Source organism: Tauraco erythrolophus, chromosome 3 (genome assembly GCF_009769465.1).
Source record: "Tauraco erythrolophus isolate bTauEry1 chromosome 3, bTauEry1.pri, whole genome shotgun sequence".
In the NCBI taxonomy this organism is placed as follows: domain Eukaryota; kingdom Metazoa; phylum Chordata; class Aves; order Musophagiformes; family Musophagidae; genus Tauraco; species Tauraco erythrolophus.
The window spans coordinates 25,932,875-25,954,471 of NC_141467.1; the positions used below are offsets into that span (position 1 = coordinate 25,932,875).

The following is a 21,597-nucleotide window of genomic DNA, read 5'->3' on the forward strand; positions in this document are numbered from 1 at the left end:
ATAAAATCAGGGCAGGGGCCCGGGGTCCCTCCCTGCTCGACCCCAGCGGCGCGTCAAGACCTCGGAGGCAGAGACGCTGCCCATGGGCACCCCGCTCCAGTCCCACCGGCCACGCTCCCCGTCCCAGCTGGGGCTGGGGCCACCGTGCAGCAGCTGAGGTTGGGGTGAGCAACGGGAACGCGGACCCCGGCTCTCGGTGGGAGGCACCGGGCGAGCATTCGCGACAGACGGGCCGTCCAACTGCCCCGAGCTTGCGCCAGAGCCTGGAGCTGATTTTATCCTTGGATGTCAAAGAAACCAAAACGGAGAGAAACAAAGGAAAGAGCTACATCGACCCCAGCCCAACATCCCAACCAAGGGCCCAAAGCAAAGAGCAGCCACGAAACCAAAGCAAAGGTCCAAAGGAAGAAGGAAAGTTGCTCACTCACTGGTTGGTCTGTGTTTTGCGCGAGCGCCGGTCGCAGGGATGGAGGTGCAAGCAAGCAAACGGGGCCGGGGCTTTCGGTGTCGTAGTAGTAACGTTTTGTACAAGTTCAAGAAGAAGCATCACGTCTCAGGCCGGTCACTCTCTGCTCTCTGTCCCGCCATCCCTCTGTCCGTCTGTCTGCCCATGCTGGGCACGAGACAAAATCTGTTGGGTTGAGTGGAGTTTGTGGTCTGGTTTCCATTTCCATTGGGGTCTGCTGGCTCCATTTCTCTCTCTCTCTCTCGGACGCCCCTAGATGAAATACTCCTTCTTGTCGTCGCTGCTGGCTTGGCCGCCCTCCGCGTTGATGATGGCCGTGTCAGCGTCCGGGGCGTCATCCGAGCCCTTGGCCTCGTGGGTCAGGTAGGTACCTGGGTGGAGAGAGGGCTCAGCATCATGAGGGGTCCCGCTGGCACCCTGCTCGCAGGGGAGGAAGGGCTGCCCGGAGGCACCTCGGTGGCAGAGCCTGAGGGCTGGCTGGAAAGTGGAGGTGAAAGGAAAGTCCTTTGGGTTTGGCCTGAAACGGAAAAGTCACTGGTTTCCCTGGGACAAGCCCTGCCTGGGGACCGAGCCTCACCCGGGCTGCTCCAGGCTGTCGGAGTCGTCTCTAACCAGAGGAGGAACTGCCTCCTCCCACGCGGGCAGCAGCCCCTGCCTCATTTCCAGGTGTCTCCTGCTCTCCCCACCGCGCACCCCTCCCTGTGTCCCTGTCCCTGTCCCCCTTCAGGACACCAGAAGGTTTCTCTGCAAAACTGCCATCTGCAAGGAGGCTCCGGCTCCTGGCTGCCCCTGGAGCCAGCACGGCACGGGGCAGCGGCGGCAGCTCTGCTGGGCTGGGAGGGGCAGGGGTGGGGGGCTCTTACTCACACATCACCTCTGCTGGGTTTTGTCCGTGTCTGGATGTGACCGTCTCCCCATGTCTTATGCACACACCTGCCAGGTGGATGAAAAGTCCAGGGATGGGAAGATGGAAGTGGTGGAGGAGAAGGAGGAAGAGGCAGGTGGAGGGCCCAAGGGATGGTGAGGAGGGCAGGGAGAGGGAGGAGGTGGGGTGAGGCACAGACAGGGACAGTGGTGTGGGCAGTGCCAGGGTGGTGGGCACCGAGCCATAAAGGAGAGATGGAGAAATTGGGTAGGAGGTGCCTCCAGCTGGCGCTGCCCAGCTCCAAGGACTCACTGGGACATCTCCACACTGGAGCTGGTGCCAGCACGGGCACAGACAGCAGCCCACAAACCAGGGGGAGCTCCGTGGGCTGCGCTGGGCTTCTCTGGACACGGGGCAGGTCTGCAGGACAGGGAGCTGCCTCCCTTTGCCCCTGCCCCACGCTGCCCGCTCGCTCCAGGGATGCAGCCCTGCTCCAGAGTGGGGAGCGCACCCCGCGCCGCCTGCCCTGGCACAGCATGGGGGTCTGGGCTCCACACCCCACCCTGCGCTGCCCCCCACCCCATACCTTTGTGCCTGATCAGGTAGTGTCCCAACACGATGAGAAGACTGAGCAGGAGGAAGACGATGACAGCGACCACCCCACCAATCACTGCGTGGTACGTGCTGGAGGTCGAGGGCACCGGGCTGGCATCTGCCAGACAGCAAAGGGAGAGAAAACAGAGAGAAAGACGCTGTGGACCTGCTGTGCAGCAGAGGCTGCCGCTCCCACGGACTGTGCAGGGCTGCAGACGGGCGCCTTGGAGGGCCTGATCCTGCTCAGCTCGGTGCCATCAGCTTGATCCTGCTGCAGGTGAGAGCTGCTGAGGCAGGAGCAAGAGGGAAGGCGGCGGGGGAAGCGAGGAAGGGGAAGCCATCGCCATCGGTGCCAGCTCCTGCGGCGAGCGAGCAGAGACGAGCCCCGATGGCTGCGCTGGTGGCCCTGCCTGGGCGAGAGGGCAGCCGGTAAATGCTACGATGGGCAACCGCATCCCTGTGCCCGGCTGCCTGCGGCGTGCCCCGGGAGCAGCACCGGCAATAACGTGCTCTGCGCAGCCCGAGGTACCTCTGCCTTCCGGCACAGCCACGATACCACCGCCCCATTCTTCACGGCGGGATTTCTACCCCAAAAGGGGAGGCCGAGCACACGGCAGTGCCAGGCTAGCAGGAAGGTGACGTGCAGGCTGGCACGGCCACACGCTGCACCCCAGGAGGTGATGACACTCCAGGGAAGGTGGGACTCCAAGGCCAGTCCCAAGTCAGCCACATCTTGCAGCGCAGTCTGCACTGGGATCCTGTGTTAGCCCTGGTACACAGGGACATGTCCTCCTTCCGCTCCGCTCTCATCGTGCCCCAGCAGCTCCGGGATGCAGAGCCACAAAAACGTTCAGAGGAGACGTTTGGACAGGACGGGGTGGGAAAAACAACAGGGGAGATGACGGGACAGAGGGACAACATCTCAGATGGACACAAGGCACAGGTTGCTGCTCACAGGCAACTGCTGCCACAACCTGCCTGGAAGAGCTGGAAGGACCATTACGCAGCCCCAGCTCGGGGGCCTCGGTCGGCTCTTTCTGCTGCGTCCACCACCCCGAAGTGCTGAGTGGCGGTTGCGGAGTCCACACACGCAGCCGCACAGGGACCGGAGCCTGACTGGGCACCTGGGACGTGGCAAGTGCGTCCGTGGCCCAGGGTCGGGCCACCATCCTCCTGTGGAGCTGCTCCCGCCAGGCTGGGGAGTGGTGGGTCCGTAAAGAGAGAGAAAAGGAGCTTACGGTACCTTGGATGGGAGCTGGAGTGAAGGATGAAGCGGTGGCCATGGAAGCATGAGAGATGGGCTGGGAAGGGCCTGGCGGAGGGGCTGGAGTGGAGTGAACGTGTGGGGTGGGGAGCTGGGAAAGATCTGGGGAGGACGACAAAAACACAGGGACATGAATCAACCCCAGGAGGTGCCAGTGAGATGACAGAGCCCACCGGAGGGAACCCCACTCCTCCCATGACCCCTTTCTTGGCCACGGGTTCCACTCCTCTTCTCCTGCTGCCGTCCCCTGGGACGCACTGCTGTGAACATCTTCCCCCTCTCCTACCCTGCCAGTATCCCTGGTCACCCCTTCCTCCGTGAGGGACCCCCACTGGGACCCTCCTGCCTGGGAGCCCTGAGACTGCAGCAGGTGGAAAGCGTCATCCTGGGTGAGGTATCACCTACACTTTCCTACGCTCGCCCTCGGGGACTGCTCTGTCCCGGCTCTCCCTTGCTGCTGAGAAAGGTGACCGCTGCCCTGGGCAGGTTCTTGAGGGCTTGGCCGGGCAAGGCAGCTGCTCCAGGGATGGTGCTCAACACCCGAGCGGCTCCAGGGAAAGAGAGGGGGGGATCTGACAAGGGGAACCAAGCCTGGATGTGGAGCTCCTCTGCTGGGAGCTGTGACCCTGAGCAGGTGAGGGACACTGGTGTTCCAGGCATCCTGTGCTCATGGACAGTATCGAGCACCCCGGATGCTGCTGTGCACCCATGGATGAGTGCTGAACACCCTGGGGGCTGCTGTGCTCCTGAATGGGTGCTGAGCACCCTGGGGGCTGCTGTGCATCTACGGATGGGTGCTGAGCACCCTGGGGGCTGCTGTGCATCTACGGATGGGTGCTGAGCGCCCTGGGGGCTGCTGTGTGCTTACAGTTGGGTTCAGGAACCAGCTTCCTGTGCAGATCCCGCAGCCAGGGGACAAAGGGGACACAAGGGGTGACAAAGGAACAACTGCACAGGGTTGGGCATTTAGGGGCTCATTCTGGACAGCGAGAAAACAGGGACTCAGGGGGACAGGATGCCCAAGATGCTGTTGCTGCCATGCGCTCCCTCTACCCACAGCCCCGTCGGAAGGGAAGGATGCCAAGAGTGCCCAAAATAGGAGGGGAGGGAAGGGAAAGAAGATGGGAAAGGGAAGAGCTGGAACATGTAGGAGTGCTGGAACACGTAAAGTCCAAGGCCAGTAGAGAAGAGAGAGCAAGAGATTCGGCAGAAGAGGAGGATAACCTGAAATCCAAGGCCAAAACCACAGGGAAACGGACTCCTACCAACACAGGAAAGGGCTGGGTGGGTGCCGCGCACAGGAGCCAGGGCAGCAGCACCAGCCAAGGACGGGCTGGAGAAGCGCTTGCAGACCACGCAGCACCCAGCTCCGCTCCATGCGTGACACGCAGCGCTCGGACACGGCAGGGCACAGCGACAGCGAACGCGGCGGCAGAGCACAGCCGGGGCAGGGGCAGGTAGTGACGGGATGGCACCACGTGCAGAGGCGGCAAGTGCTGTCCGTCCTCACGCGAGGACGGGCATCAAGCGGTGATACGCTCCGGGAACACGGGACGCGATGCAAGACAAGCCTGTAGCTCCAGCAGCTCAGGGTGAGCCGTGGGGCCCGTCTCCAGAAGCTCGGGACAGGGCTGCCGGGGCACCTCGTGGTTTGGAGGGGTCAGCACCGTCTGGAAATCCGCTTTGGCTTGTGGTGGCGACACGCAGAGGCTTCCTGCCTGCAACGGCTCAGGAGCACCGGCCTCTCCTCCTGCCTCAGAGCCTCCAGCAGAGTCCTGCCTGCAGCCCCCTCTCCCACTCCCCATCGCAAGTCAGAGGGACTGAGCTCAGCCTGGGCCATGCCACGTCCCTGCCCCGACACCCCATAGTGCTCTCGGTCCTCAGCGCCGGGCAGCAGCCCTGCACAGCGCAGGGAAGGGCGGTGGGGCTGGACGCAGCCCGAGGAGCTGGGATGCAGCACTCTGCCAGCAAGCGTGCCAGGACCCAGCCACATGCACCCTGCACCACAAAGCCCCCTTCCCACCACAGCCCTCCCTGGACCCACGTGCCCCTTCACAAGGAGACGCAGCTGGGATGGATGCAGCTGTGCCAACCAGGTGCCCTGCAGCCCTGCTTACCACTGACGTCGAGGTTGTACTTGGCCACGACGCTGCCCATGGAGCTGGTGGCCGTGCAGACGTAGGTGCCGCTGTCGCTCTTGTTGAGGAAGGGGAAGATGAGGACGCTGTCGGAGCTCAGCTGCAGGGGTGCGTCGCTGCCCTCCTTCTCCCACAGGAACTCCTGGGGGCTGTGGAGTAGGATGGTGGTGACGCATCACCACGCGCCCCAGCACCCAGGGTGGGCAGGGGCAGAACAGAGTCCCTGGCAGGGCAGTGAAGGGGGCGATGGAGGTGCAGGATTATTTAAGCAGGAGGGAAATTCCCCGTTTAGAGATGAGCTAGGTTGGATCTGCTGCTCCAGGGAGAGGACAAGGGCTTTGCCTGTTCTCCATGGGGCGCCTGGCCCTACCTGGCACTGATGCCAGGCCAGTGCGCCCCGAGCGCACACAGTGCTACCTGCGATGCCCTGCCCAAGCTCTGGGGAGTGCCAAGTGGTGGCTTTGGGAGCCCAGCAGTAGGAGGACAAGTTAGCCAGGGCCTGGTGGGGTTGAGCAGGTAGAAGGTGAGGGGGGGCCTTACATGGGGTTGCCCTGCCCATCACACTGCAGCTGGAGCTTCTCGCCTTCCCGCGGGTACTGGGGATGTGGCTCGATCTTTGCTGTCGGCTTGTCTGAAAAAGGAGGAGAGGCACAGTTGGGTGACTGCCTGTCCCTGCCCCACACTGTGGGGGGGCTGCTGGCACCCCAAAACCCTGCCTCTGCGCCCTGCCTGCCTGAGTGCACCTGTGGGCGGTTGGGTGCACTGAGGGGGGGTCGGCACGCTGGGGGTGCACAGTGCAGCTCCCACATCCCTCACGCTGTCGTCACAGCGGACATGCGAGACAAGGGGAATGGGGACAGGCAGGACGTGGGAAATGGGGCAGGCATGGACATGGCCTGGGATGGCATGGACAGGCAGGACACAGGGACAGGCAGGGGAAAACAAGGGTGGGCATGTCAGGGGCAGTGCCCCCGCCTGTGACAGCCCACTGCGCGTGCAGATCGATGAGCCTGTACGCACGTACGCGTGACAGCTGCGTGTACATGTAAACGTGGATCCATGTGTGTGATCTCTGCTGAACCGTGGTGATGCTGAAACCTCCTCCATCTCTCCCACCCCTCTACAGCCCTGTCCTGTCATCCCCATGCGCCACGTACAGTGGACCTGCAGCTTCTGTGTGGTCGATCTCTCGGAGTTCTGCAGGGACTCATGGTCCACAGTACAGGTCACTTCGGCTTCGTTGTCCTCCTTGGTGACGCGGAACTCCACCCGACTGCTCACGGTGAAGGTCTTTCCGTTGGGGTCCTCCACCACCTCGGTGCCCTCGTCTGTGGGGACAGGAGACCATTAGAGCTGATAGACATGGTGCTGCAGCAGAGGCATGAGGCTGACATGCACATCGAGCAGGAGACACCCTGTCCCTGCGCCTTTGTTGGCAGTAGCATAGGATGCCAGTGTGGTCCAGCACTGGGCACATCTGCAACCCCTGGTCCCTCGGGGCAGAGCCCCCCTGCGTGGGCACCCACCTTTCAGTTCCTTGTTGCCCTTCTTCCAGCGGAGCTGGGCCGCAGGCTTGCTGCCAGAGGACCGGCAGGTCAGCCGGGCTATCTTCTCCTCATCAATGGGCTGCTCATGGCCGAAGATTTGGGGTTTCTGGGGGACTCCTGGTAGAGAAGGCAGCAAACAACACAACAGCCCGTTAGCTGTGCGTGTGCTGCCACCCAGAGACGGACGTATGTGCAGAGACACGGCGATAAACACAGCAAGGATGAGTGAACGGGTAGGGATACGGGAGCAGCAGATTTGAACGGCTGTACGGACAGCATCTCGCAGGCAGGGCAGCAGCAGGCAGGAGATCACGGGTAGGTGGGGGGGCTGCCACCAGTGGCTTACCCAGCACGGTGACCAGGGCCTTGGCAGTCCGCACGGGCATGGTGAAGATGGAGCAGGTGTATTCCCCCTCATCCGACAGCACCACATCACTGATGCTGATAGTCAGCTCGTTGGGTGTGGATCTCTCCAGCTGGATCCTGTTGTCTCGCAGGGCTGGGGGAAAAGGGGCAACAGGGTGAGTGACACACTCCTCCGCTAGCTCATGTTTTGCCCAGTGGCACCACTGTAGGTGGGAAGTGGGAACGTCACCCGCTGGGGCACCACCAGCCCACTTTGCCTTGCCATCGCTCCAGTCCTGGAGCTGGCTTCTCTCCCCGAGGCAGCCCTCTCCCACCCCCGGTTCCTGCACATGTACCTCGTTTCTCCCCAAAGTAGAGGGTCTGCTGGGCAGGGTTGGACCACTGCAGCGAGGAGTCATCGGGATCCTCCACCTGGCACTTGAGCACCACTGTACCACCGGTCACCACAGTCTCGTCTGACGTCGTGGGCTGGCTCTCTGGACACACACGGGAGAGGTTAGCAGGGCCCTGGGCATCGGCTCTCCCCAGCTGTGCAGGAGCATCACTGAGCAATGGAGGGAAGGGAGGGAGGAAGACAGCAGTGTCCTCCAAACCCCCGGGACGAGGAGGGCTCCAGCAATGGGCTGAATACAGCTTCCTTGGGATGGACATTTCCTCCAGCTGACCCCAAGCTCTGGATGGCCATGCCACACAGACCGGGGCAGGGGCAGTGGCTCAGCTGTCCTGCATGGCACGGGCAAGGGGAGTGGGTGTTGCCAGAGGTCTGGGTGGATCCAGGGAGCCTGTCACTGTGCGTGCGTGCCGGCGTGCATGTGTGTGTATCTGGCAGCATCTGTGCAGCTCCACGAGCACGGACGTGTGCGCACACACACGCACTTGTGGGTTCCTGTCCCTCTCCAAGGGGTTTTTATCACACTGGCAGCGTGCTCGGAGCGGAGCTGCCCTGTGCCCCCTGGGTACAAGAGGGACTGGACCTGCTGACAGGCATGTGTCAGCCCAGGCTTCCCACTGCGATCACGTTCTCCAGCAGGGAACAGCCTCACTGCAGCTGCAAATGCGAGGATCAGTGGGCAAGATCCACGCTGCTGTCCGACTTACAGCACCGGCAGCTCCCAAGACGCTGCTGTCCCCAGGTGGTAGCTCCAGCACAACCAGCACAGAGACATCCATGCCAGACCTGGCACTGAGCACAGCCCCTGGGGCTGCTGGAAGATACAGGCAGCTGGTGCCCACCAGGCATAAGCAAGTCCAGGCAGGAGCAGGGGTACACCAGGAGGCAGTGGGAGAACCTAGCTCTGGCACAGGCACTGGCTGAAGGCACCTGGGGAGGGAGCAAGCTCTGCTCTACTGTCCTTGGCAGTGCCAGGAAGCCAGGGCTTGCACCCGTGGTGCCTCTGTGCTGAACACCTCGTGCAATGGGATGCTCTGCTGGCCATCTGCCCCCCTGCCTCCAGCAAAAGCATCCGTGGTCCACTGAGTGCGGCCTGTGGGGTGCAGTCAGTGGCCTGCTCTCCATGTCATTCCTTCAGGGGATTTTTCTCTTCCTCACACTGCTCCTGGGCTGTGCACATCCCCTCCCAGACTGTTTCCTCAGCCAAGACATCGTTCTTCACTTCCTTCGGGCTCCGCAGAGGGCTCCATGCTGCAGAGCGGCCCAAGGGCAGCAAAGAGCAGCAACAGGATCCGATAACCCCCCACCTGCCCCGAGGACAGCTGTTAGAGTCTGCACTCCTGCAGGAGCTGCAGAGCTGTGCCCGGCTCTCCCGCCTGCGGCACGCGCTGGCAACTCCTGCGGGGTGGGGGACGCAGCCCCCGCGGCAGCCCCCTCCGACCTGCTGCACCGCACCCTCCGGCATGACCTAGATACTCCGCTCGCCTCCGCGCCACGCGCCCGACAGCTTGGAGGAACAGATGGGCACGGCTGTGCCGCTGCGCCAGCGCGGCTCCATTTAATTAAAAACCGCCGCGGCTGTAACCCGCTGGCCCTTGGCAGAACGGGGACAGAGCCGCATGGGAACCACCATGGAGCCGGGGGAGGAGGGGGTGGCAGGACCCCCAGAGCAGCGAGTCCCACAGGGAGCTTCACCCCCTCCTGCTCCTGTCATGGCCCGTGGGGCCACGGCGCAGCCCGCAGGGCCCCCGTCCCTCCGCAGCCGCACCGCTGCCCTCGCAGGCCAGACCCGCTCCGGCAGGCACGGGGGCACAAGGGGCAGAGCTGCCACCCCGCGCTGGGGACAGCAGCACAGCGAGAGGGAAGACGCCTCACGCACCACGGCTGCTTCCCAGTTTGGCAGCTCCAGCCCCGGCACAGCCCAGCGCAGCCACGCGTCAGAGCACAGGGGCTGCCGAGGGGCGCTGCTACGAGAACGCTGGCAGTGCCCACTGCACAGGGGTCCCAGCCCCCGGGGGCACACGGGCGAGCAGAGCAAGGGTGCTCTGGAAGGCTGGCTGCAGCAGAAGCTTTCAGGTCTCCCTGGCACACTGTCCGAAACAGGCCCCGCGAGCACAGGGACAGGTGCCCGGCCCTCGGGGAAGCGTCCGCTCTCGCCGTGCCAGCGACTGCTGCCAGCACCGAGCTGCTGCCACCTGACAGCCGGGGCTGGCACAGCCCTCTCGCCCTCCCACTGCGACACGGCATGTCGGCCAAAGCAGCCCCTGTGGCCGCCCTGCTCCGAGGGGCTGCCCGGCCCTGAGCCCCGACACGCCGGCGGGGCTCAGCGCCGCGCCAGGACGGCTGCTGCTCTCCGCGGGGCAGCGCAGGCGAGTGCATGGCCCCAGGGTGCCAGCATGGCTCCGCAGGGACCAGGTGGGGCAGGAGAGGCGAGCAGGGCTTGAACCGAGCCTTCCCCACACTGCGCCGCGCTCGGGCAGGAGCCGCCCAGGCCCTGCTGCCCAACAGCTCTCCCACGCTCACGGCTCTGCTCTCCAGGAGCGGGGAGCAGATCCCTCCGATCCGCACCCCCCGGCGCCACCCGGGCCCCGCCACCGCCCCGCAGCAGGGCGAGAGGCTGTTCTGCGGACGGCGAGCCAGCAGCCAGGTCTCCTGGCGGGCAGAGGACGCAGCTCTGCGGTGCGGGGCAGACCTGGCACGGGGCAGACGCTGCAGCCTCGGCTGCTGTCCCGGACCCGCGGACGGGCAGAGCCGCCCCAGGCACCCCACCAGCCACAGCAAAGGCTCCACCGGGCCCCGTTTTTGGTCGAGAGCTGCCGCCCGCGTTTGTTTCAGATCCCAGTCGGCACAGTGAAATTAGAGAAACATCACGCTCTAGAAAAACCAATATTTCATTAATTAAACCTGTGCACTTTGGCAGGGGGCTGCATTCATATTTATGAGGGGAAAAACGACGCACGGGTCTCTCCTGGCTCCCCGAGTCTGGCAGCAGGACCTGGCAGCACGTGCGTGCCCTCCCAGCACAGACCCTTCCCAAAGCTCCGCAGCTCTGCCACTTCCCGCCCGGGAACGCTCCCGCACAGACACACCAAGCCCCGGTGGCACTGCAGCTCCAGGGGCTTTCGCAACGAGATGCCGGGACGTGCCTGCTGCCTGCCAGGAGCCGTCCCACCTGGAGCATCCTCCAGGAAGCAGTGAGACGTGCCTGGGAAAAGCCCTGCAGCCTTCCCCGGGTGTCTGGAGGACACCCCGCTGCCCGCACCAACCTCGGCAGGGCAGAGGGTTTGCCAAGGCCCACCAAAAGCTGGAGGCACTTCCAGCAGCAACCACACTTGGGGCGGGCAGGAGCCAGGGCCACCGGGACCCCTCTGAACCTGTGCAGGGCACGTTCAACCCTTGCCCACCTGAGTCTGCCTTCAGGCCGTGACAGCGTTTCTGTTGGGCAGAAGCAGCCCCAGAGGAAAACACCCACTGCTGGAATCCCTCAAACACCTCCAGTCCACAGCCATGGCCCAGAAAACACTTGTTCTTTTCCTCGTTCTCTTCTATTTAGTCTAGTTTTGTCATCATAAAGATCCAATTTATCTCTGTTGACACAGACATTTTTCTGAGGCAAGTTATCTCCTCCGAGGACTGTATTTTAATAATTCACTCAGTGGCCATGAACTGCAAAGCTCCGTTTCCAGCCGCAGGCGTCCCTCCAGCGCGGTGACACCGGAGCAGCCCGGCCAAGGTGGCAGCTCTGAACACGACGGATTGCGAACGCAGCCAGGCGGGCTCAGACATCTGCTCTGCAAGCTTGCTCGCCAGCTGACTTGAGCAGCGTGTGAATCCACAGTCTGGGATAGCCGGAGCCCAACTTCTCGGCTCCTCCTCGCTGGCAGCTGACTCGCTCCCGATTTTGTTAGAGGGGAAACCTGCTTTTGTTCCAGCGCATCTGCTCACTGCCACCCCACGCTCCTCTTCCCAGCACACCTGCCCGTGGAAGCAGCCTCACGGGCACAGCCAGCCCTCCACAGGGGATGCATCCCTCCAGGGGCCCTCCGGCAGCACCTCCTTTTCCAGCCCCTGCGGCATTCAGACATCTCATGGCTGAGAGGCTTTACCGAGCGCTGTCACCAGGAGGCAGCTGGCGAGATGGGATGACTCCGTGCCAGACAAGCAGGAGCAGGGCAGAGGAGACCAGGCAGCAGGAGGTACGGGAGCAGATGGAGGGCCGAACTGCGGGCTGAAACAGGCTCGGATCAAAAGGTGCTGGCAGGAGGGATGCAAGAAGCCAGGAGAGGACTAGAAGTGGGACATCACCGTGTGTCATCACCCCGCTGCTCTCCTGGCATGCAGGGTATCCCGCTCCCAGGCTGGGCAGGTGATTCTCCCTGGCACAACACAGCCACAGGGGCTGTGGCACCCAGGTGCTTTGGGAAGTTTCCCAGGTTTTCCTCACCCTCACAGGGACAAATCCATCTGGGGACAAATCCCCATTTACACCTTCTGGTGCCAAAACCTCCCTCTGGCCTCGCCACTAGCTCCCACCCTTGTACCCATGGCCAGCCACTCTGACCTAGCCTTCCCACAAGGGGGTTTGATCTCGAGGTGACAAAGGAGCCACATTAACAGAAACACTCACTGGAAGTGGAACACACACAACTCCTCAGAGTCTGCTCCAAACTCCACATCTCTGACAGGCAGGGATGCTGTGACATGCTGCTCTTCAACAGTTGGCTCTGCCACAGCCAAGCCCTCTGCTCAGGGGCTTGTTTGTGATGTGGGTGTACATGACGTGTACATGAGCGTTCTCCGGACAGAGGCAGAGCAAGGGCACCCAGCTCCTCATCACAGCCTGCTCGGAACACGAGGCCTTTGCTGGGGTTCTCCCAAGACCACGCTAGAGGCTCGGTCACAGCCTCCAGGACCCCACTGATGCTCTCCAGCAGCCCCAAGCCCTCTGCAGGACAGAGCAGCGGGGTCCAGGTCCAAGGGGCACCACCACCAAACCACAGAGCTACATCCTTCTCCCAGAGTGTAGGGCTGCCCTCACCTCCCGAAAGACCCTGCCCCAGGGTACGGTGGAAGCTGACAGCTGCCTGTGGCACCTGACAGGGTTAAGCAACTGAAACACAGCCAGCAATGAGCAGTCCATCAGCAGCCAAGAAAAAGCAGCAGCTGAAGAGAGAGGCTGGTGGCAAGTGCTGCCGAAGCTCTGGGATCGCAGGATGCCCTCCTCCAGCCCCAGCTGGCTGCTGGCAGAGCCTGTCCCGCACGCCTTCGGGGACGTCCTCACCGCATGCGCCCCTCCGCCGCCACGCTTCGCAGCAGAGCTGGGCAGCAGCCTCTCCTCTGGGACCAGCAGAACTCTGCTCTCTGCTTTATCAAAGCACTCAGCCTGCTGTTCCGCCCCCCGCCAACATCAACGGCTCTTCCAGTTGCCCCAGGGCCAGACAAGCCCCACCACCCCGAGAGCTGGTACAAGAGCAGGCTGGTCGGGGGATGAGGGAGCTGGGGAACCCCTCTGATGGCAGCAGCAGCTCCTGCCTGCAGCCCTGGCAGCTGCACAAACGCAGGCCGCTGCTGGCGGCTCTGCTCAGTCCTGTTTGCTCATTCACACCAGTCTGGTGGCCAATTAGCTCAGCAAAAGGCAGCGGCATCATCAGGGAATCCCAGCATCAGGCGCAGTGATTGCCTCTTTCTGAGGCCACTGGCAACTCCATGGCCGAGAGGATCTGTTGCCACCCCAACCAGCGAGCCACTGGCCAAAGCCCAAAGCTACAGCGTGCCCAGGGAGAGCCATGACCCAGCCTGGGCACACACTGCACTCAAGCCTGCTGAGCACAGGCAAGTCCTCGGAGGAGGCAGGAGAGAGATGAAGATGAGGGAGAAAAGCCCTGTTCCAGGCCACCACAAATTATCCAAGCACCATGACAGCCATTCCCAGTGTTAGAGCTTTCCTGGGACCCTCCAAAAGGGGAGTAATTCCCTCGCAAATGAGTAAGCAGCTCACCTGGACCCTCCTGGCTCAGACCTCCCTCCGGCACAGGCCGTGGCGGGCAGAGCCGGGCAGGATGACCCCTCTCCCAGCGCCCTCCTCCAGTTTGACAGCAAACAGCTGATAACTACTTTTTTGAGCATGTTTTTTAGCTCCTACCCTAAGGCCAATCTCCAACATGACTGTTGCCAAGGGAACGAGCTCTGTGCTTTGACAGTTCTGTTTTAAGGATCTCCCGCCTGCCCAGTGAGGTGTCTCAGAAACGGTTGCTCCAGATGCCCTGATGCATCGCTTGTTGCTTTGCAGGCATCGAAACACTTGCAGCAGAGCTCTGCCCAAGCTGGCGTGAGAAATTGTCACTCCCAGCTGTCCGAGGACTAAACACACAAGGTTGTGTAAGAGGATATTTATAACAGAAATAAGAAATGGGGAAACCCGGGCAGCTCTGCGCCCTTCCTAGGGGAACAGTGTGCCTGCCGATGGGCATCACACACCAACGCCGCCTCCTGACTTCCCAGAAAGGCAGGAGGGAAGAGTAATTTCAAAAGATTAAAGTACAGGTGAAATCCTGCTGGTCTTTCAGGTGACTGTGGTGGATGCTCTGTTGTGTGCCCAGCTGCAGCAGGGAGTCCCCACATCCCGACGGATGCCCAGGGAGCACAGAGAGCTCTCACCTTTGGTTGTGTCCCACCAGATCATCTCTGTTGTTGCATGGTCTGTACCTTTTGGAGATGAAGTCCCCAGCATCACAGGGAGATTAAAAAAAAGCCAGAAACCAAAGCTGGTGAGATATGGAGAGGCAAAACAGAGCCCCTCAGGAACGTGCCACAATGCTGACCCCTTACTGTTCATCGTTCATCTTGCTTGGGGTGTGGATGTTTAAAGGCAGGTAAGAGCAGAGCCCTGCAGCATGTGGCCAAGGCAGGAGCACTGTCAACACCACTGGGGCTGTCTCCCCATGGCTTCCACCGCGTGTCAGCCTGGGAGGAGAGCAGAGCACAAGCCTGATGGCAGCAGAAAGGAGCAAGAGCCCTGGGCACCGCACTGGCACCGACACCACCAAACGCATCCCACCTCTGGAAAACAGGTCCCCAGCGTACACAGGGCAATGCGGTCCCAACAAGCCCTGTTGGGACCTTCTGGCATGGTCAGCCCTGCACTTGTCCCCAGACTGAGAAAGCCAACCCAGCAGGTGGCCCAGGAAGGCTGCTACTCTCTGTGCCGCTGGCCGCTTGGACCGGAAGCGTGAGAATTCGCTTTCCCTGGAAACAATGGCCTGAAAGCAGCAGCAAAAGCAGTGGTCTGGAAAAGCTAATGCTTCACAGCAGGCTCGCCAGTAAATACACCGTACGAAGCGTTGTACAGTGAGGAAGAGCATCTGTGTATGGAACACTGCCCAGAGAATCACCTTAGGAAGGGGCAGGTCCCCTTGAGCAGGACCCTGCAGCAACAAGGGGAAGCTCACAGCTCTGCTGCTCCACAGCCACAGGCAAACTCTGAGGTCACCTGGAAAGATGCTCCTGTCTGGCATTGCTGCCCTCCAGCACGTTCCTGTGACACTGGGGAGCCTCCGCAATCCCGGAGCGGTGGAAGCTGCAGCATCCAACGCCTGCCCGTGCACACACCGGTCCCTGTGCCCTCAGCCCGCATTACAGCGGAGGCAGAGCGTGACGCCAGGCAGGTGACTGGAATGGTTAAGCACATTCCTGCCCAGCCCTCATTGTGCATCTCTGCTTCTCCACCTCCCTCCGCTGTTACCGACTGCTCGTTTTAGGTAGCCTGGACTGGGTTAGTGCTTCTGGCTCCAGGGCTGCCCAAAAACCACACAGCATTACTGCGTCTGACCCCTGCCCGGCCCCTCTCCTTTCCTCCCCAGCCAGCACAGCCCTCCCTGCCACACAGCCCAGCGCTGGCTCTGACAGTGGCAGAGGGGCTGAGACAGCCCCAGGTGACAGCAGCAGCTCTTTCAGAGCGGGATGGAGAGCCTCGTGCCCCACCTGCCCTCGCAGGTGGACAGAGGAGCCAGAGCACCAGGGAGATCCCTTACACCTCACCATCACCGCATGATGAAGGCTCTGGTGCTGCGTTGCTTCATGGCTGTAGGTGCCTGGCCAAGAGCAGAGGGGAGAGAACTGGACCAGATGGTTCAAGCTGAGCTGACCCAGTAATTCAGAGGAGGATGATCAGATACATCTGACTACGTGGGTGTCACAGTGCTGGCACCACCCTCAAGGTCCCATGGAGTCACTGAAGAGCCAAGTGACGAGGAGGCGATTCAATCTGTGCAGACACAGCATCAGATGATCTGCATGGCCAAGCCATTGCCTGGGCTGTAAAAGGAGCCTGGAGAGCAGTTCAGATAAAGGCAAGGCTGGGCACTGGGGATGCCATGCCAAATGCCAGCGCAAGGAGCAGAATACTTCCCAGAAGGCATCTGCACAAAAGCAGACTATGCTCTGCAGCGGCTCTACGACAGCAGCAAACATGGGACCCAGGAGAACACGCCCAGCGGCACACAAGCAGAGCCCACCACACTCCAAGACCACCACACTGGCTCTGCTGCCAGCAAAGGTACCTTGGACACACGTGCACATCTTGCACCACATCCTGCACCACCTCCTTCCTCACGCTGCTCCTCTCCTGCGAGGACCTGAATGGTCACACAACACCCTGGCTTGGGGCAAAACTAGGTTAAAACCAACACAGTGAAAACAAACAAAAATGCTATCTTTAATGTAGATGCCTCCATCTGGCCAAGCGCCTGGCCGTGCCAGCACCAGGGTGACTACCCAGATGTAGACGCCTCCAGTTACTCCGGCAATTCCAACACCCCTGGAGAGGCAAGAACGTCAGGCAGAGGGAGAAGAGGCAGTGTCTAGCACGCAGCAGACCTCACAAGCAGGGCATCCTGGGCAAGTAGGGTACTTCCTTCCATCTCCTTCCAGATAAGGAAAATTACCCACAGTCGGGAGGTGCTCAACTCATGGTTCAGGAACAACACCACAGTCTGCTGGGAATTTCTGCTCTGGTCAGCAGACCAAGCCACCACACTCCCAGCAGATACTCTGGCCTCAGCATCAAAGACTATGCCAACACCTGAGGCATTACTGGGACAGTGGCAAAATCCCTGTCCCACAGCAGCAGCGCCAGCACATCCCCTCACTGTCTGGGTATGCAGCAGGGCAGCTTTGCAGCACTTGATCCCGTGTATTGTCTTAAAATCCGGCATCGCCTGTTGAGCCTAATGCGTTGTGCCAGACAGCTGAGCGGTGGCTTTCGTGCCCTGTCCGGCTCCCTCCGCCCAGCTGCTGGCAGAGGGATGCTCTCCTCTGGCTGATGTGCTGATCCCAGCTGCAGCGCCGCTGTAAAAACAGCTCACTTCCTCCAGGCAGCTGATCAGAGTCATCCAAAATCAGGCCATCCAGGTATCAAGTGATGCAGACAGGTTGCGCTCCCTCTTTTCCTGCCTGCACACCATCGCCTCATCAGGGATGTTGCTGCTTCCTCCACTGTAATGCCAAGGGCTTGTGCTGGCACAGAGAGAGAGACTTGTAGCATATGGTGAGCCCTAATGGCATGTGAGAACAGGGCATTTGTACACATTAGCTGGGAAAAAGCTCTGCCGTAAGCAGCAATCCAAGGATTAAGGTTGGCTTCAGACAACTACCAGCCTTCCAGCATCCCACTTCACATCTGGGCTCCTTCCCCAGGGTCTCCCTGCTGCAGGCCTGGGGTTGATGCTACAGGCTGGAGGTCACACGTGGCCTCCTGCAATCTGGCTCAGGACCAGTGCTGACATCTCCCCAAAGTGTCTCCTGAGGCAGGAGGACTAACAGGACCTGCAGCCATCATCTGCTCTAGGGCTAGAGATGGTAAGAGCCCTGTGGGAATCCAAGCCTCTCTCCCAGCCCTGTGCTCCTCCCACTAGACAACATTCCCACACAGGCAGGGCAAGGTGGATGACTTCTTACAGAAAGGACACTGGCCAGAAGCACAGGGCACTCCCCCAAGGCAAAGGGAGCTCCTCCTGCGTGGTCTGGCCAAGCAGACACCTCCACCAGCTTCAGAAAGATGAAGTCATCTTCCAGGAAGGGGATAGTCTTCTGCACCTGCCTCTCTGCAAATGCCAGGCAGGGAGCTCATCTCACCTGGCTTCAGACATATCAAGATGGTCTCCAGGCTCTTCTCAGCCAACGGAGAGGTGTGGGGACAAGCCATCTAACCAGTCTCAGCATCCACAGGAGGAGACAGAGCAGCCCTGCTGCCTCTGCTGTGGCATCTATACTTGGTCAGGCAGACCCGGCTAAGACTCTCTATGTTGAGGCTTCTCCTACCAAGACAAACATACACGATGAGTGGAGCAGCTCTGGTACTGTGGGAGGTAACTGGATGTGGGACCTGAGGTCAGCTCCCCGCTGTGCCACTGAAGCTGCCCAGCCTCCCTCCTCAGTGCTGCAGGATGGCGGGTGCTCTTCACGCTGCACATCAAGGGATGCTCAGAACCCGCAATGCTGGTGCCACAGCAGGGTGAGGTTGCTACCAGGCACAGGGAAAAACAGTCCTAAGAAGCCTCGTTTTGGCATGTTGTGGTTTCCCATGGGACAACAGTAGAGTACTGTTGAAACAAAAGGGTTACACAACTCTGGAGTGGAATAACTCTGGGAGGGGAATAATCCTTGCAGCACAGACGACCACGCATCCAGCCCAAACACTCAGAAATCTGCCGAGAGCAGCACAACACCAGCCAAGTGCACAAACACAGCCCCGATGTGAGGAACCAGCACTTCCAGTGGCTCTGCCGGGCCTCGCTGCAGTTGTAGCTTTGAAATCCAGAGCGCTGGATGAGCGTTTCTTCAAGGAGGGGAGACAGCTACATCCAGAAGGGTGCTGCAGGAGGGCTTTTCCCAGCCCAAGAACCACACTGGGAGCTGATGGCTGAGGAGCAGGAGGGTAAGGCACTGACTGTGAAGGCACGACAGCAGCTTCTTTGCAACTATCTTCTAGCCATCCATCTCCTCTGCTCCCAAAGGCTTTTTGGGAGTCTGTTTGTCTCACTTCATCAGACAACGGAGAGCCAGGCAGCTCATGGCCAGGGCTGGGCCACAGCCGCAGGCCAGCCCTGGAAGAAATCTTGCAGTGTCATCATCCAAGCTGCATCCTGCCCTGGGACTACACACAACTTCAGGTCACAGCCATCCCTCCTCATGTGAGTGCTTGCCAGGCTGCTCAGCCACCCCCTCCTGCCCGGCTCCAACCCACGCACTGAGCATCACCACGCACAGGATGCCAGGACATCCCTGCACCGTGGGACTGAGCATCACCCACACTCAAGTGACTCTTTCAGACTCCTGTGGGAGGACTGTGGCCGTAACCAGAATAAATCCCAGGATTCGTGGATGGGAACGAAGCCACCAACCCACACCAGCCTCCAGAGCAGCTCTGCCAGTGACCTCCTCCAGCAAAGGGACAGGCCACGGGGGAGGCACCTGCTGGGGAAGGAGGATGGGAGGCTTGTTCCTTGCTCCAGCACAGGCAGCCCAAGCAGGAGGCTGCCAGGTCCAGACCTCTTACCCTCTGTACCAGGCTCCCTCCACCACAGCAGCCCTTGGGACCCTCGATCTCAGGGCCACGTACTCACAGGAGAATTACCTCCTGCTTCTGATGAGCCACAGGCAGGGCCTCGGATGGTGACTGGACCCTCTCCTGCTGCCAGCCTCAGCAACATCCCCCCAAACACGACACACAGACTGGGGGTGGAGGCCAGGCCCCAGACAGCTGCTGCATCTCCCCACGACCCGCTCCGCATCCAAACACACACCCCCCCCCAGCAATTTTATCACGACCAGCAGCTCCCAACACAGCAGACGCAAGCCCCAGCAGCCCAACAGGAATTCACAAGCCCTAAGCGGCAAGCGCTGGCAATCCAGCGAGGACCCTGCGGTTGAACGGATACGGAAGACGAGGTGCCGCCATTGACGGTCCCCAACCGAAATCGCATTCGCTGTGCAGCACTTCATCACCGACCGCCTCGCCCGCGGCGCGCTGCCCACCGCGGGGGCGTGCGGTGGGTAAACAGCCTTTGTCTGAAGGGCTGATGCTCCAGCCGAGCCCCGCGCCCCCAGCACTCCCACCAGACGCCGGGATGCCACCAGACATCCCGGCAGCGGCAGGGTCCCGGCGGGATGGGGCGCGGCGGCCCTTCCGCAAGCCCACCGCCCCAGGGACAGGGGGCTCCGACCGGGCAGCTCCCACCGAGGGCTCCCGCCCTGCCGGGGGGAGCCAGGGACCCCGCCCCGCCCCACGGCAGGGCTCCTCACCCCGGGGAGGTCACCGCCGTGGGCTCCATCCCCCGCCCGCGGGGGTGTCTGCCGACCGCCGCGACGCTCCCGGGGGGCGGCTCCACCCCACCGGGGAGCCTCCATCCGCCGGGCGCCCCGCCGCGGGCAGCGCCGGGAGGGGCTGCGCGCTGCCGCCGCCGCCCGCCGGGGCCTGTCTGGAACCTTCCGCCGCCCCGGCCCCGCCCCGGGCGGTACGCGGCGATCGGGGGACACGGCGGGCAGCACCGGCGCCGCCGTGACCTTGAGCCCCGCCGGCCGCCCGGGGCCGCGGCAGCCGCAGCCGCCCGGGGCCGGTGGCGGCGCGGTCGGGCCCCGAGGGCAGGGCCGGGGCGGGGCGGCGGGGCGGGGCGGGCGGCACCTGTCGGGCCGCGCCGCGTCTGACCCACATAACGGCGCGGCCCCGCGCGCTGCCGCCTCCCGCACCTGCCGCTCGGTTCCCCCCGCGGCCGCCGCGCCGCCCGTCTCCCCGGCCGCAGGAGGGAGGGGCGCGTCCCGCCGGTCCCCGCCGCCAGGGGCTCGCCCGGCCCCGGCCCCGCCACTCACCGTCGCGGGAGAGGTTCCCCCGGGCGGCGCCGAAGCAGGCGACGAGCAGCAGGAGGCCGAGGGCCGGGGGCAGCATAGCGGCGGCGGCGGGTGCCCGCGGGGCTGGGGCGAGCCGAGCCGCAGCGCGGAGCGACGGCAGCGATCGCGGCGCTGCTCTCCGGTCTGGAGCCGCCGGTGCGGCAGCGGCGGGGATTAAATAGAGCGCGAGGAAGAGACCATTCGTGCCGCGGCGGCGGGGGGGACGGGGGGGCTGCGCCGATGCCGTCCCGCTCGGCCCAGTGTAAACGTGCCCGCTCCGGCCGCCGCCCGCCCCCCGCGCCCCGAGGCGCGGTGGTGCGCCCCACATGCGCGGCTCCCCGCGGGAGGCGGGTGGGCGCGGGGCGGCGGGGCCCGGGCGGTTCCCGGGCGGTTCCCGGGCGGTTCCCGGGCGCTCCGTCGCGCCCGGCGCCGGGCTGGGGGACCCTAGTCCGAGCGCAGCCGCGATTTGTCGGTGTCGGCCCCGGCCCCGGGCGTAGGGGGGTCCCGCTCTGAGCTCTGACCCAGCGCCGTAGCCCCCTGCCCCACAGCCTCGCCCGGCCCCGGGAGGTGTTCTCCCCGGGGGTCGGCCCCGGGGCTCGGCGGGCCCAGGCACTCCCTGGGGACCCGGCCCCTGTCCCCATCGCGCCCTGCCTGCCCGCAGCGAGGTGCCCGGGGCGGTCCGGACAGCTGCTGTGCTGCCATGGCTCTGCCACGTGCGGGGGCACAGCCGCTCAGACGGTGCCCCCAGGTTGGGCCGGGCACCTGGTGTGCCAGGGCTTGGCATGGGGGCTCTCCAGGGGAGTCCAAGACCTGTGGTCCGGGAAGCGTGTGACTGAGCGATGGGCAGCTCACGCTGGCTGCGGGACGGAGGCAGTGGGAGGCACGGTGTTTTCCTGCTCTCTTGGGTTGGCCCTGCTCGGTCTGGGATCGCTCTCCTCTATGCCACGTGCTCAGCATACGTTGGTTTGCAAAGCAACTCTGAAGCTGAAGGCCCAGCTTTGGCTTTCCTGTTGCTCCTGCAGCCTGCTGAGTACGGAGGAGCAGACAGCACGCAGCTTGGTCCATGCAGGATGGTGTCCTCAGT

The 21,597-nt window shown here is 62.7% G+C and overlaps 1 protein-coding gene across 2 annotated transcripts; it reads right to left on the minus strand.

The window, feature by feature from the left end:
- Positions 1-718: 718 nt before the first annotated feature.
- Positions 719-20,571, minus strand: CADM3 (cell adhesion molecule 3). 2 transcript variants are annotated; one of them, XM_086609088.1, is made up of 11 exons: positions 20,496-20,571; positions 7,576-7,716; positions 7,221-7,373; positions 6,854-6,991; positions 6,485-6,655; positions 5,868-5,958; positions 5,307-5,476; positions 3,169-3,291; positions 1,918-2,043; positions 1,334-1,399; positions 719-837 (listed from the first exon to the last, which is right to left on the minus strand). In XM_086609088.1, the coding sequence occupies exons 1-11, from the start codon at positions 20,569-20,571 to the stop codon at positions 719-721; spliced, it is 1,374 nt and encodes a 457-aa protein (XP_086465214.1). The 2 variants fall into 2 exon arrangements, with proteins under 2 accessions (XP_086465214.1, XP_086465215.1); XM_086609089.1 differs by lacking the exons at positions 1,334-1,399; positions 3,169-3,291.
- Positions 20,572-21,597: the final 1,026 nt, after the last annotated feature.